The sequence below is a fragment of the Vitis riparia genome, chromosome 7 (assembly GCF_004353265.1).
Source record: "Vitis riparia cultivar Riparia Gloire de Montpellier isolate 1030 chromosome 7, EGFV_Vit.rip_1.0, whole genome shotgun sequence".
In the NCBI taxonomy this organism is placed as follows: domain Eukaryota; kingdom Viridiplantae; phylum Streptophyta; class Magnoliopsida; order Vitales; family Vitaceae; genus Vitis; species Vitis riparia.
Window position 1 is genome coordinate 14687777 of NC_048437.1, and position 16405 is coordinate 14704181.

At 37.0% G+C, this 16405-nt stretch overlaps 1 protein-coding gene across 2 annotated transcripts; it reads right to left on the bottom strand.

The window, feature by feature from the left end:
- Positions 1–4770: 4770 nt before the first annotated feature.
- LOC117917960 lies at positions 4771–16141 on the bottom strand. 2 transcript variants are annotated; one of them, XM_034834453.1, is made up of 8 exons: positions 15974–16141; positions 14791–14925; positions 13181–13322; positions 12843–13085; positions 11237–12236; positions 10395–10509; positions 10236–10309; positions 4771–4857 (listed from the first exon to the last, which is right to left on the bottom strand). In XM_034834453.1, the coding sequence occupies exons 2-7, from the start codon at positions 14835–14837 to the stop codon at positions 10282–10284; spliced, it is 1575 nt and encodes a 524-aa protein (XP_034690344.1). In that variant the 5' UTR covers positions 14838–14925; positions 15974–16141; the 3' UTR covers positions 4771–4857; positions 10236–10281. The 2 variants fall into 2 exon arrangements, with proteins under 2 accessions (XP_034690344.1, XP_034690343.1); XM_034834452.1 differs by having other exon boundaries at positions 10414–10633.
- Between the last annotated feature and the right edge of the window lie 264 nt (positions 16142–16405).

Sequence of the window (16405 nt, forward strand, 5' to 3'; positions counted from 1 at the left end):
TATTACAATTGTGTTGCTTGCTCACAAGGCAAATTAATTATTAAACCCATCATTTACCAAGGTTGAATATGAATCACCAACCTTTCTAGAACGTATTCAAGGTGATATTTGTGGACCTATTCATCCACCTAGTGGACCTTTTCATTATTTTATGGTTTTAATTGATGCATCAACTCATTGGTGTCTTCTTTTAACTAGAAATATTGCCTTCGCCACGTTACTTGCTTAAATAATTTAACTCAAGGCACAATTCCCTGATCATCCTATTAAGACAATTCGTCTTGATTATTCTGGTGAATTTTCCTCTTAAACATATCTTGATTATTGTATGTCGGTTTGTATTAATGTTGAATATCCTGTTGCTCATACCCATACTCAGAATGGATTATTTGAATCTCTAATTAAGTTTTTGCAACTGATTGCAAGACCATTACTCTCGAGATCAAAATTGTCCTTGTCTGCTTGGGGGCATGCTATTCTTCATGCTGCCACTTTAATTCAAATTCACTCTACAACTAATCGTGATTGCTCACCTTTACAACTTGCCTTAGGCTCCTAACCAAATTTTTCACATTTTTCGTAATTTTGGTTATGATGTCTATGTTCCCATAGCTCCACCTCAACGTCAACTTGGTATATATGTTGGTTTTAATTATCCCTCCATTATCCGTTATCTTGAACCGGTCATAGGTGATGTTTTTATTGCCCACTTTGCAAATTGTCATTTTGATAAAAATGTTTTCCCGCCATTAGGGGGAGACAAGTCAAAAGAATGGTGAGACATTACATAGTATATACCCTCCTTGTCTCATCTTGATTCTTGCACAAGACAATGTGAGTTAGAAGTTCAAAGGATTGTTCATTTTCAAGGACTTGCAAATCAATTACTTGATGCTTTCACAGATATAAAGAAAGTAACAAAGTCACACGTGCCAGTTGTGAACACCCCAACACATATTGATGTCCTTGAAGGACAATTGGAGAATGCCATAGCAAATGAATCTAAGACACGCTTGAAGCATGGTAGACCTATTAGCTCAAAGGATTTAATTCCTAGAAAAAAAAAAAAAAAAAAGAACAACATATGAAAAACTTAGTACTCTTGAAGAGTTCACTAATATGAAAGGGTCAAATGATGAAACCCAACTTGACAAACAGTTAGCTCTTGAAGAGACACAAATTGATCAAATATCGGTATCTAGAACTGAAGAGATATCAATGAGTCACACGGGATAAACAAAGGACCGTAGCGACATTATCATAGATAATATATTCGCATTCCAAGTGGCTATGGACATCATGAGAAATGATGAATATCAAGAACCACAAACTGTGAATGAATGTCGAAAAATGAATGATTGACCAAAATGGAAATAAGCAATCCAAACAAAGCTAAACTCATTAACAAAACAAGAGGTATTTGGACATGTAGTTCAAAAACTTGGAAACATAAAGCCTATTGGATATAAATGGGTCTTTGTGAAAAAATGAAATGAGAATGATGAAATCATAAGATATAAAGCATGACTTGTTGCTCAAGGTTTCTCTCAAAGACCTGGCATAGACTATGAGGAAACTTATTCCCCTGTAATGGATGCCATCACACTTTGATACTTGATAAGTTTAACAGTCTCTAAAGGACTAGATATGCGTCTTATGAATGTTGTTACAACCTATTTATATGGGTCTATAGATACTGACATATATATGAAAATCCCTAAAGGATTCAAATTGCCTAAAGCAACTAATCTAAAACCTCGAAACATGTACTCAATCAAACTACAAAGATCTTTGTACGGATTAAAGCAATCCAAACATATATGGTATAATCGTTTGAGCGAGTATTTGTTAAAAGAAGAATATGTGAATAATTCAATTTGCCCATGTGTTTTTATCAAGAAATCAAAATTTGGGCCTACAATAATTGCAATGTATGTGGATGATTTAAACCTTATAGGAACTCCTAAAGAGGTCACAAAAGCAACCAATTATTTAAAGAAGGAATTTGAAATGAAAGACTTAAGGAAAACAAAATATTGTCCCGGCCTACAAATTGAGCATTATTCAAATGGCATATTAGTCTATCAATCGACATATATAGAGAAAGTATTAAAATGATTTTATATGGACAAATTACATCCAGTCAATTCTCCTTTGGTTGTTCGTTCACTTGTAGTGAACAAAGACCCATTTCTTCCTAAATAAGAAAATGAATAATTGTTTGGTCCAGAAGTACCATATCTCAATGCAATTGGTGCACTAATGTATCTTGCAAATTGTACTAGACCAGACATAGCATTCTCTGTTAACTTACTAGCAAGATATAGTTCTGCTCCAACTAAAAGACATTAGAATGGGATTAAACATATATTGTGATACCTTCGTGGAACAAGTGACATGGATTTATATTATTCAAAAAAATAAAAATCACAATTAATTGGGTATTCAGACGCAAGATATCTTTCAGATCCTCATAAAGCTCGATCTCAAACGGGTTATATCTTTACTTATGGTGGAACGACAATATCTTGAAGATCAGTCAAGTAAACAATGGTAGCCACATCTTCAAATCATTCAGGAATTCTTGTAATTCATGAAGCAAGTCGTGAATGTGTATGACTAAGGTGAATGATCCAACATATACAAGAAACATGTGGACTACCTTCCATCAAAGGCAATGCAACCGTGTTACATGAAGATAATGCTGCTTGTATTGCACAAATTAAATGAGGATTCATAAAAGGTGACAAAACTAAGCATATCTCCCCTAAATTCTTCTATACTCATGAGCTCCAAAAGAAATGTGAGATTGATGTTCAACAAATTCGGTCATTCAATAATCTAGCAGATCTATTCATAAAGGCATTACCTTCGACCACATTGAAAAAATTAAGGTATGACATTGGAATGAGAAAATTGAGAGATCTACCATTTGAAATGTTGAAGAAATCATAATCATGTTTAAATAACGAGGAGAATGCTAATATGGATATATTGCACTCTTTTTTCTTTCATCCCGGTTTTGTCCCATTGAGTTTTACTGACAAGGTTTTTAATGAGACAATTATCATATTCTTATGATCATCCAAGGGGGAGTGTTAGAAAATATGAGAATTTATCGGATTATGGGAACTTGTGGATGATCATCCATATTGATGTATATCTCTTTGTGAATCCCTATAAAAGGGAGATACCTCTCATGAAAATCAATTATATTCTCTTCCTACATTCGCATTTCTCTTTCTTATTTTCTTCTCCTTTCACTTTTATAATTTTACAACAATATATATATATATAATCATTATTAACAATTTATTGAAAGCTCTAGAATTAGAACACATGTGGAATGATTTTGAAAAGGATTCAACACACTTCCTAATGCTTAGAAGTGCTTTCTTATAAAAATTAATTAGGTATTTGATAAATTTTTAAAAATTTATAGAATCATTTAAACAATCACTTGCTAAATGATTATTTAAAAAAACCATTTTTTCTCTTATATAATATAAGCACTATCAAAGGTTTTTTTTTTTTTTTTTAGTTTGTATCCAAACACTAAGGTTATGTTTGCTTTTAGTAATTGGGGAAAAATGTGAGGAAAAGAAAAAAAAAAGAATGAAAAGTAGAAGAAAAAAAAAGGAAAATAATAAATAGGTTTAAAATCAATAAATTATTTTTATATACTACTTCAAACTCATTTATCTTATTTTAACTCTTCCATATAAGAATTAAATAATTTAAAAGTATATAGATTTTTTAACTAATTTTACTTATAATATTTGATTTCCTTTACATATTTTCCATAATAAAAACAATCACAAAAAAATCATTTATTTATTTTATTTATTTTCTTTAATTAGTACTTTCTAGGAACAAACATAAGCTGAGATATTCCTTTCATTCTAATAAAACTGCCACTAACAAAACCATTGCGGATAAAAACATTTTAATCATAATCACTCCCAAATAAGTAAAACATAAAGCTGGTAAGCAAAGAATGAAGCTTAAAATCAAATATCTTCTTCGTTTTATCCTAATCCAAATTCCATCTCTACACAATGTATATAAGCTTCAGAGACTTGATTAAATGGTAATTCAATGGCGCAAAATTCATTCATTGTCACCAACAGAAGTCTTTGAATCAAGTAGCCTTGCCCATAAATGCCAAAGATCCCAGAAGCCTTTTTCTTTACAATAGTGGAAGTGGAACATACTGTACATTTGCATCTTTGTATATACAAATGAATACCCCATACACAATACAGAATCAACAAAAATAGCCCAAGAATAAACTCTCATTTACAATCTTCACATTCTTTGAATTCCATCTGCATTTCAAAGAATAAATGGTTTTATTATAATATGAAAATAAACTATTATGGTATGTTTGCAAATGTTTTCTAAAACAAAAGTCTATTTGAGAATTTAGAATGTTCTCAACTTGTTTTTTGTGTTTCCAAATATTTCTTAAAAATAACGTTTACTTGTAGTGTTTCATTTTCAATTATCTTCATATTTGTATATTTATTTTTTGAAATAACAACAAAAACCAAGTGAAAACAATTGAAAATAATTAAAATATCTTGTCAGAAAATACTCTATTTTCATAACAAGTTCTCTGAAAACTGTTTTCTATTAAACAACTACTTAATGTATTTTCGATTCTAAAAAATAGTTTCCTAATTTTAAGAACAAAAAACTGTATTAAAAAATAAAACAACTAGGAATGCAACTAAGCATCAACTCTGGGGAGAATTTACCTCAACTTGGCTGTCCAATGGAGGTGCTCTGCGGCGAGAAATCAATGGGAGGCGGTGACAGAGATTCCACACCATGGCCCTTAAGTAGTTGTATATGCTGCATGCCCAACTGCATACTATGAGGCTTCTTCAAGATAAACACAACTCTATATTTTAAGATGAATTTTTGCTTTGATGGATAATAATTCATAAATACTCTTAGAATGATGTTTTCTTTATGGTGTCTTCAGCAAAGGGTTTCTCTTTACACCAGAAACTTTTCTTTTCATTTCTTTTTCCTGCTGAAAAATTTTACATTGGAAACATTTTCCATCAAAGTAAACCGAAAAACAAACATACTTACAACTTTAGAGCATACAACTCAGTGTTGGTGTATTAGACTTGTTGAGAGAGAGAGAAAGAAGAAAAACCTTAATTCTCATTAATGTAATGATCTACTTACAATTGAGAAATATATATATATACAAGGCTAGGAGTCCTAACTACCATACATGTATCCTATATTAACAAGGAAAGGTTATATACTATAAATACATTATATTCAACACTCCCCTCAAGCTGGAGCATATACGTCATATGCACCAAGCTTGTTACAAATATATTTAATCCTAGGACCTCTGAGAGATTTAGTGAAGATGTCAGCTAGTTGATCATTTGAATTAACAAAACTTGTAGCAACACATCCTGATGCGATCTTCTCTCTAATGAAATGACAGTCAACTTCAATATGTTTGGTCCTTTCATGAAAGACTGGATTGGATGCAATATGTAATGCGGCCTGGTTATCACATATGAGTTTCATCTGTTCATCCTTTCCAAATCTCAACTCTAGAAGAAGATGTCTCAACCATATGAGTTCACATGTTGCCAAAGCCATAGCTCGATACTCGGCTTCAGCGCTAGATCTGGCCACTACATCTTGTTTCTTACTCTTCCAAGATATTAGATTACCTCCAATAAAAACACAGTACCCTGAAGTGGAACGTCTATCTGTGGGTGAGCCAGCCCAATCTGCATCTGTGTAACCAACAACCTGAGTATGACCTCTGTTCTCGTACAACACACCTTGGCCTGGTGTACTTTTGATATATCGAAGAATGCGGATTACAGCATCCCAATGGCTATCACATGGTGACTGTAGGAATTGACTAACAACACTCACAGGAAAAGAAATGTCTGGACGAGTAATGGTGAGATAGTTCAATTTACCTACGAGCCGTCGATATCTCCCGGGGTCTCCTAAAGGCTCCCCCTGTCCTGGTACAAGTTTGACATTCGGATCCATAGGTGTGTCTACCGGTTTACAGTCTAACATACCAGTTTCTTCCAGGATGTCTAAAGCATACTTCCTTTGGGAAAGGACCACAGCAGAACTGGATTGAGCTATCTCAATTCCCAAGAAATACTTGAGTTTCCCCAAGTCTTTGGTCTGAAAGTGGGTAAAAAGGTGTTGCTTTAGTTTCTGAATACCATCCTGATCACTGCCTGTAATGACGATGTCGTCCACATAAACAACCAGATAAATACACTGCCCCAAAGAGTTATGATGATAGAAAACTGAATGGTCTGCTGTACTGCGAAGCATGCCAAACTCTTGAACAACAGAACTAAAACGGCTAAACCATGCTCGAGGAGATTGTTTCAAGCCATATAGAGAACGGCGTAACCTGCATACTAAACCAGACTCCCCCTGAGCAACAAAACCAGGAGGTTGCTCCATATAAACTTCCTCGGCAAGATCACCATGAAGGAAGGCATTTTTAATATCCAATTGATAAAGAGGCCAAGAACACATGGCAGCCATGGAGAGAAGCAGACGAACAGAAGCAATCTTGGCAACCGGAGAGAATGTGTCACCATAATCAGAACCATAAACCTGAGTATAGCCTTTAGCAACTAAGCGGGCCTTAAGGCGATCAACCTGACCATCAGGACCAACCTTAACTGCGTAAACCCAACGACAACCAACGGTAGATTTACCCGAGGGTAAAACAACAAGATCCCAAGTGCCATTAGAGTGCAGAGCAGCCATTTCATCCACCATTGCTTGTCGCCAGCCTGGATGGGAAAGAGCTTCATGGGTGCTCTTTGGAAGAGAAACAGAGGATATAGCAGAAACAAAAGCAGAATAGGGTGAAGATAATCGATGATAACTCAAAAAATTGTAAATAGGATGAGGATTACGAGTAGAGCGAGTACCTTTCCGAACAGCAATGGGTAAGTCATTAGGAGAAGGCAGAGCCGGGGTAGGTGAAGCCGAAGGGATAGGAAGTGAGTCAGCAGGTGCCTCAGCAAAAGGGAGAGGAGCAACGACACGAGGGCGACGATGATAAACCTGAAGTGGCCGAGGAGGCATAGCATCAGGTGGGGAGACAATGGGAATAGGCAAGACTTCAGAAACAGGAAGAGACTCAGAAGTGGTGGAAAAGAATGGTGAGTCCTCAAAGAAGGTGACATCAGCGGAGATAAAGTATCGATGAGTCTCAAGGGAATAACAACGATAACCCTTCTGAAGTCTAGAGTATCCCAAGAAGAGACACTTCATGGCTTTGGCGGAAAGCTTGTCCTGTCCAGGAGTGAGAATATGAACAAAGCAAGTACAACCAAAGACACGAGGAGGAAGGAAATAAAGTGGTTGGTCAGGGAAGAGAAGGGAGTGAGGAATCTGATCATGTAAGACAGAGGAGGGCATACGATTAATCAAATAACAAGCGGTAAGAACAGCGTCCCCCCAAAAACGAAAAGGAACATTGCTATGGAGGAGGAGAGTACGAGCTGTCTCAACAAGATGTCGATTCTTGCGTTCAGCTACCCCATTTTGTTGAGGAGTATGAGCACAAGAAGACTGATGAAGAATCCCATGATGAGACATAAACGAAGTAAATGGGGCTGAAAAATATTCCCTGGCATTGTCACTGCGTAACACACGAATAGAAACATTGAACTGGGTTTGGATTTCAGCATAAAATTTCTGGAAAATAGAGAATAACTCAGCTCGATTTTTCATTAAAAATAACCAAGTACATCGAGAATAATCATCAATGAAAGTGACAAAATACTGAAATCCTAAAGTAGACGCAGTCCGACAAGGACCCCAAACATCAGTGTGGACAAGCTCAAAAGGAGACTTTGCCCGATTATTCAAACGCTTTGGGAACGAGACACGAGTATGTTTCCCAAGCTGACATGACTCACACGGAAGCGACGATAAAGTGGAAAAACGAGGGACCATCTTCTGGAACTTGGAGAGACTAGGGTGGCCCAGACGATTGTGAATGAGGAGAGGAGCATCAGTGGAAATGCAAACTGCAGGAGATGAATCCGAGGTGAGGTGATAGAGGCCTTGAGACTCACGTCCTATGCCAATCGTCTTCCCCGTACTCCGGTCCTGCAAGGTCACAAATTTATCAGAAAAGGTAATAGAGCAATTAAGAGTACGAGTGATTTTGCTGATGGAAATAAGATTAAAAGGACATTCAGGAGTATAAAGGACAGAAGTGAGAGGTAGAGAAGGCAGAGGAAGGGCCAAACCAATACCTTTAGCCACAGTTTGAGAACCATTAGCTAAGGTAACATTAGGTAAAGCAGAGGTAGTAGTAATAGAGGAGAAAAGATCCTTATTACCAGATAAGTGATCAGAAGCTCCAGAATCTAGAATCCAGGGTCCAAGAGAAGATGTGTGGGTAAGGCAGGCAGAGGCATTACCAGGCTGGGCAACAGAGGCAACAGAAGCCTGAGATGCGGAAGAGCTCGGAGCTTGAGGCAGCGGAGAATCAGAGGACTGGGCCACATGGGCAGTGCGAGGAGGTCGTCCATGTAACTGATAGCAACGATCGCGAGTGTGGCCAAGTTTATTGCAATAGGTGCAATGAGGACGTTGACCTCTACCTCGGGTACCACTACGGCCTCCTCGAGAGTTAGTTTGAGAAACTAACACAGAAGAATCTGAAGTGCTATCAAATGGCAAAGTCTGAGTGGAGGAGATACGGAGGAGGCGAGCAAACACATCATCCAAGGACGGAACTGATGAACTACCAAGAATCTGATCGCGGACAGGCTCAAGATCCGGACGGAGGCCAATAAGAGTAAGAACCATGAAGAACTTGTCAAGCTGTGTTTGTTGAGCCCCAACATCAGGAGTAAGAGGCATCACAGTCAAGAACTCCTCCTTAAGAGAGGCAATCTGGCCAATATAAGTAGATAGATCCAAGTCCTGTTGGCTGAGATGGACAATTGCAGAAGCCACCTTATAAAGACGCTGGATATCATTCGTATATAATCCTTTGGCCTGAGTCCAAAATTTAAAACAAGTTTTGTAGGCCCGAAGATGAAGAAGAATCTTGGGATCAACCGATTGCCATAATACACTACATAACTGTGCATCTATCTTCCTCCACTGTACGCGGTCAACCTCAGGGATATCTGCCTCCTGTGTAATCAAGTGATCCTCATATCCTTGACCCATAAACCAAAGTTCAACAGACGCAGACCAGGAAAGATAATTGTCACTGCCAACCAATTTCTCCGAAGTAATCATAGGAGATCCAGATATAACAGCGGAAAAAATGGAATTTTTAGTAGTCATATCTACTTATCTGAAGAATGAAGTATGTTTGGATCGAAGAGAGCCCTAATACGGCTTCAGATTGCGGCGTGGCACCACCGAAAAAGGGAGACGGCCTCAGATCGCGGCGTGGTACCACCAGAAAGGTAGAAGAACACTTCCCAAGGCACGTGCAGGGATTGGAGTGGAGAAAAAGTAGTCGGAGCTTCGCCGGAAAGGCTGTTTGGAGGGCCGACGGAGACAAAAATCCCCAAAAGAGGTATGTGCAGGGCTCGGATGGGAGAACCAGGGAGGTAGGGAGGCTGGTCGGCGTCAGGCGAAGCTGGAGGAGGAGGCGCGTCGCCGGAAAAGGCCTCACGCGCCCTCACGCGCCGGCGCGTGAGATTCAGTCGCCGGCCGGAAATTTGCGCGTGGACGGCGCGTGGATGGGATTTTGGTGCCGGTGCCTTCACAAAAGTTGTAGATCTCCTCCAGGCGCTCCTTCTGGTATAGTCGGTGTCGGAAAAATACGTCGCCGGAAAGTCGCCGGAAAAGCTCGCCGGAAAAGTTCGCCGGCGGTGAGTAGTTTCTGTCGACGATCCGAATGACCGGAAAGTATTGGAAGATGGGGAAGGTGACCGGAATGAAACACGGTCACCGGAAGGTTTCCCGGAGTTGATGACACGAGAAACAAGAAAGAATTAGGTTTTCTTCCTTGGCTCTGATACCATGTTGAGAGAGAGAGAAAGAAGAAAAACCTTAATTCTCATTAATGTAATGATCTACTTACAATTGAGAAATATATATATATACAAGGCTAGGAGTCCTAACTACCATACATGTATCCTATATTAACAAGGAAAGGTTATATACTATAAATACATTATATTCAACAAGACTGAAAACAAATGAATGAAATAAAGTGTATGTACCTAAGCCTGTGCCGATTGCATGATGTGAAGAACCCGATAAGACCATTTATAATGCTTCGGAGGGACCGGAAAACCTGTAACAGAAAAACAACAGAATAAAGAGGAATGGCATTAATGAAAAAATATACACTGCGACATGCACAAATGGATAGTATAAACCTTTGAGAAGATATCTTGCCAGAGAGGGCGCCAAAATGAGATTTGTGATGAAGTAGGCTTTTCTTGAGCAAAATATTGAAGCTGATCCATGCTACTGGTAGATACCATCGAAGTCCTTTTAAGAAAATCAGAGATTCCGGAGAATAAAGAAGCCACATATTTTGCGAAACCAAGATTGGCTCGAGCAGGAATGAGCAATAGTTTCCACACAGAATAAAGGATGGTACAAACCAATGTGACTGAATAAAAAGAAGTCAAACTTCAAAGGAATCAGATGAAATATTATTCATATGAGATGAAAAACTTCAAAGATTGCATTCACCCAAGGCTCAGATTGTTCATATTCATTCACAATGTCCTAAGGCACCCGAAAAATCAAGAGTAGAAGGATATAATCATTGGCTTAGTTACTTATTGGAATGGTGAGAGACCAATCTTATGGAATTCAATTTACCTTTGGTCATTCAAGTGTGACTCACCATGGATAGGCCACAGCTGGCAGCATCACAATAAAGAGCAAAACAAATTACAATGTCCAGATCTTGGTTTTAGACATTAGAACTGTTTTTCATTTTCGAAACTGGTTGAATGAAAAAGACCCTGTAAACAAGATCAGCCTTGTGTTTCCAAAAGCTTTTATGACTATTTCTGAAAATAAATGCCATTTTCATGTTTCCAAAAGCTTTTTTGTTTTTTTTTTTTGTTTCGTCAAGAAAAATGGCAGTAAATCATCAATATTTTGATGTGGTTTGCCGTAACTGGCCACCTGGATGAAGCAGAGAAGAAAGAAATGAAAAGAAAAAGAACTTGAACAAATAAATTTCAAATGATATTGATTATACCTAAAGTTGACACAAGTGAGTAGAGAAGCTCAAATGGTGAGATTAGAACTTGAGTCAAATCAACCACCATGCTGCAGAGGGACTCTGCCATGAGCTGTGCTGTGTAGAAAAACTGCTCCCCTGTTTCAGCCAAAATGTTCCATATGGATGATATAACCTCCACCATTCCTTCAAGTGGGTCCATGAAAGGTGTCATTATAATCGATACTGGCGTTTTGATCACTCTCATCATCATCAAAACCCATTCAAGAGCCTTCCCAAAGTTTTGAACGAACAACATTGTTCCCAAATAAAAGATTCTAGTAATCATTTCAGATTTTTCAATCCACTTAAAAATGGGACCAAAAAGGTGGGATGCAGTTGCCTTCAAGAGGGGCACATTCTTATAGAGGTCATAGAACCCAATGATCATAGTTATGAGTGAGATTAATACATAAAGGATTCTCCCTAGAGGCCGCATCCAGGGATGATAAACCTTGCAAAAAATGGGATAGGACTGCAAGAAAATAACCCAAGTAGGAAGGCCTAACTCAAGCAATGCGAGAAGCCTTGAATTAGATGTGATTACCTGCCTCAATATAATTGGGAGGTCCCTATCATTGAACCACAATAGCAGTAGAGTGTCCTTGAATCCCAGAGATGCAATATTAATCTCATCTTCTGTATTCTGTTCTTTCTTCCCATTGATCAGCTCTTCAACCTCCATTGTTCTATTATCCTGCATATCAAAGGAGCATTCTCTGGCATCAAAGAATATTTCTTCAGGAAGACGCTGGGCAGGAGATGTATCCTCAAACAACTGTTCTTTAGAGGCAACAGTGATTCCCCTGGGCGAGTGAGAAGGAATTTTATTTCTCAAAAGCACTAGATTGCTCTGCAGGCGCTGTGTTTCTGATGGTGTGCCAGAGAACCATGAAGGAGTACAGCGCAAGGCTTCATTGATGCTGTAGAATTCCCACTTTCTCATAGATTTCGTTTCTATTGCAATGGATGTATCAGTCTGTATGAAAAATATTTTCTTGAGCAAAAAGGAAAACAGATGCAATTGAATAAACTTCACATGGATAAAAGGAAATGTGTCTTCTGCAAACAAGGCAAAATACAGACATTCAATACCACAGAGAATCTAATGGAAAACAATTGAAAAAAAAAATTCAAATATCCAAACCATATCAGCAATGGCTGCCATCACTCAATCATTGTGATAGTGGACTCGTTACCAATCACGGCACCTCATCAGGGTACACAAGTGTGTTTGCATAGTCACTAGAATGACCTTATTTTACAATATAAATTATGAAACCAACACCCTTGCCATGAAGGGGTATAATGTGATTGGAAACAAACTGGCAGTACTAGTAAATGTAAAAACCATTATTGTAAAGGAGTCAACCCATAATCCATACAGAAGACAAATATGTAAGAGATGCAGAAATTTTATCTTCTGTAAGTTTCCACATGGATATTCTCCCAGGTGGACTCCCGGTCTGTTTGTTGCATTTTGTGGTGTTCATACTGCAGAAATAAACTATTGATGTGGGATATACTTTGTATATAATTTGTTTTATAATATAGATATATTGGTGTTATGAGCATGGATGGGTACCTGAAGTTCATTCAAATAGTTGATACCACATACATCCTTCCAAGCAACCTCAAACACGATAAAACCATACAAAATTTTGCTTAAATCCAGAAAAGAGAATGGCCGCTTCTCTCTCCACCTAGTAGTGTCAATGACAGAAAACCACTTGTTCAAGTTCTTGTTGGAGGATTTTGAGTGGCGTTTGTATTCTAGACTTCGACTCCTAAGCAGAGTCTTAGTATTTCTAAAAGGCGACTTTCTGTACTGCAGATCATTGATTGAAACAATCAACAAATTAACATGTGATCAAACCCTTTTGCAAACAACTCCTTGAAAAGAGAAGGGTAATAAAGAGCAACCTTGGTGACCATTAATTCCCATATGTGGGTTGATCTTGAGTGCTTGTTCAGCCGCCATGACTGGTTGTCGATCAGAATGAGAAACATATGATTAGCAGGTACAATATACAAGAATGCCTGAGAAAGTGAAGATTTTATATGCCTGCGAAAAGAGGGTGATAAAGACATCAATGTCTAAATAATCAATCAGGATACCCATACCAACTGTGCAAAGACAAATGCACTAGTATTTTCACGTGCTTGGAGTTTTGAAATGTTAAAAAAGATGGCATACCCTTTCTTTTGCCTTCATGGATGCCACACTAACATCATCCACTACATGACAGATCTATGTAGTCAAATATCTTTATTCTATTGGTTAATCACAGAAAATAGCTATGAAAAATCAAGTCTTGAGACCACTAACAGATTATGTCAGATGGTCAGTACTGCTAATCTAATGAGAGAGCAATTGATGTCATGATTCTAGATTTGAAATAACTAATATTTCTTGCCTGTTCATCTGTTAACAGTAGCTCCTCAGCAACAAAAGACTGTGACCTAGTAATTCGAACTTGGCCAATAATAGATCCTAGCTCCTGAATGCATCATAATATCTTTCAATTGCCTTCAGCTATTTATCATCTTGTAGAATAAAGGAGCATATTTTCTTCAGCCATGATGACCATGACCAACATGACAAGCAACAAGGCAATACAGCTGTTCCAAGGTGAGTTTTAGTATAGTACAAGGAGGAAGATCAGGAAGTCCTTGGAGGAACTAAGGCTGAATCTCAAACAGCCCCACAAAAATGAAAGCCAAAAATCCAATCATTAGGCTTTTACTAGGTTTTAAAAACTCAGGACCAGATAACATCAACCCAACTTGAATAATGACATAGTCCAAGTAGCCTGTCTTCAAATTCGATACAACGGTCTAGAATTCTTGGAAAGGATTGGGGGCTGATGATGGTAAAAGTGGAAGTCTGGAAGCTTAATTATTAGTGTAACCTAAAAACCTTCTACACATCTGCAGCTGTATATGTTTAATCTAGCTCATCGGTGAACATCCAATAACTATCTCTTCCAATTTTCCATTTTCAATGTATTTAGTAATTTATGCTAACACATTACACTATCCTATCTGTTGTTATTTTCTTGCCTGCACTTTAATTTAATAAAATTAGGAAACAGGTTTATCAGTTTATGCTAAAATTATTGAGACTATGTTTGGTTCCTGAAAATTTGAAGGAAAATGCGAGGGAAAGAAAATAGAAAGGAAAAGTCTGAGGAAAGAAAAAAATGAAGGAAAATAAAAAATAAATTTAAAATTAATAAACTATTTTCATGTACTACAAATTCATTCTACTTATTTTTCCTCTCTTATGTAGAGATTAAGAAATTAAAAAATGAATAAATTTATAACTATTTTTAATTATCATTGATTCTCTTTCATAATTTTCCCTGGTAAAACTAAACATGAGAAAATAATTTTTCTTAACATTTTTTTCCCTAATACTTTCTAAGAGCCAAACATAGCCTAAAAGATAGTGATGGGTGGGAAACGTTTTCAAATCAAAATAAATTGAACACATTCAGCTGGAATTCCTGGGAAAAAGAGTAAGCTCTTACCCAATTTGCAAATTTATCAGAGGGAAAAGATCTGGTAAAGTGTCCATTTTCTCCCAATCTGTTAGAAAGCCTTCAACTTACTCTTACCCATGAATGAAAGTGCCAAATTATGAAGCATAAGTTGGAGCGACTTCCCTGAGGAAAAAAGAATCAAACGCTTACACCAACATGTGTGCTAAAAGAATCAAATGATAATCATATTCATCATAATAATAAATCAATATGAAAGAAGTCAATAGTCTTGGAAATTATCTTATCTGATTAGATAGAACCAACTCAAAGAAAACCCAGTCCCCTACAATGACTGTCTTTCACAAGGAAAAACTCTTTATTGAAGAATGAGAGAAAGGAAAATGCGTGGAAGAGTTTGATTGCCAAGAAAATTTAAGAAAATAAAAGAAATTATATTTTGAATCTTCAAATTTTTCCTCATTATTTGAGACATAAAAAGAGAAAATTTTCAAAACATTTGGTTTTGCTGAGTAAAGATTTCCATTTCCAAAGAACAAAACAAGGGTTAAAAGCCCAGATTTGGTTTTCTTTTATGTTTCTTCATTGACTCAGTAGGATGGTAATTTATTTCTTTCCCAAAAACTTTGGGAAAAATGCAGTAAGCAATAAAAGGATAATCCAGCTATTGTAAAGTAAAATTATTTCAGAAGACTAGCACCCCTGTTTGGTTGTCCAGAAAACAAAGAAAAAACGGAGAAAATAAATATTTGGACCTTATGCTCTATGATATTTTGGTTACCTTTATCAGGCTGACTTGAAGAGAGATTCTTCTAAAAATGAAATATCTGGGACTCAAAAATTTAATGTTTTACTACGTTTTCTCATCAACCAAACCAACTATAAAGTGAAGACGGGAAAAAATCTACAAACCCGTTAGGGGGTAAAATTCGGAGACTCCAAAAGTTTGTGTGTGCAAGATTTTCTCATCCACCGAACAAAGAAAATAAAAGAAAAACGAGCAAACCCATTAAAAGTGAATCTTACAAAATTAATGTTTTTCCTAAATTTTCTTATAAACCAAAGAGAAAATAAGGAAAATTTGGGGGAAATAAAACGATTGAAAGCGGAACTTCTCAGACTCAAAAGTTAAGTTTCTCTTCATTTTCTCATCAACCAAACAAGGGAACAAGGAGAATTGAACAATTAAATAAAACAAGAACACAGAACATACCTACTAAGAAACAACAACAATGACAATGATAGCCTCTGTATTCAGATGCATGGATTGAAGAGGAGAAAAAAGAGAGATCGAATGCCGAAAATTTTTCGAAAATCGGCAGGAATTCAACCGAAAACACAGGGTCCGAAAAATCGGGTCGGCAACAGAGAAAATGACGGGTTTGTGCCTAGTTCTTTTCGGCTGTTTCCAGACCATGCAGGTACTATCACCAATCATAAACATGTAATTATTTGGGAGGTAGCGAATATACCTTTGCCCTTACCCTTCCCAATAGGATTTCGAGCTTAAAAACGCCTTTTAGTTTTTATTTTTTAAACTATTTTTTTTTTTTCCTTTCCTTTTAATACAATGTGTTTGATTAAAAAAATAAAAACTATTTAATAATAAAAAAAATAATTGTCATTTTATGTAATAAACACGTGA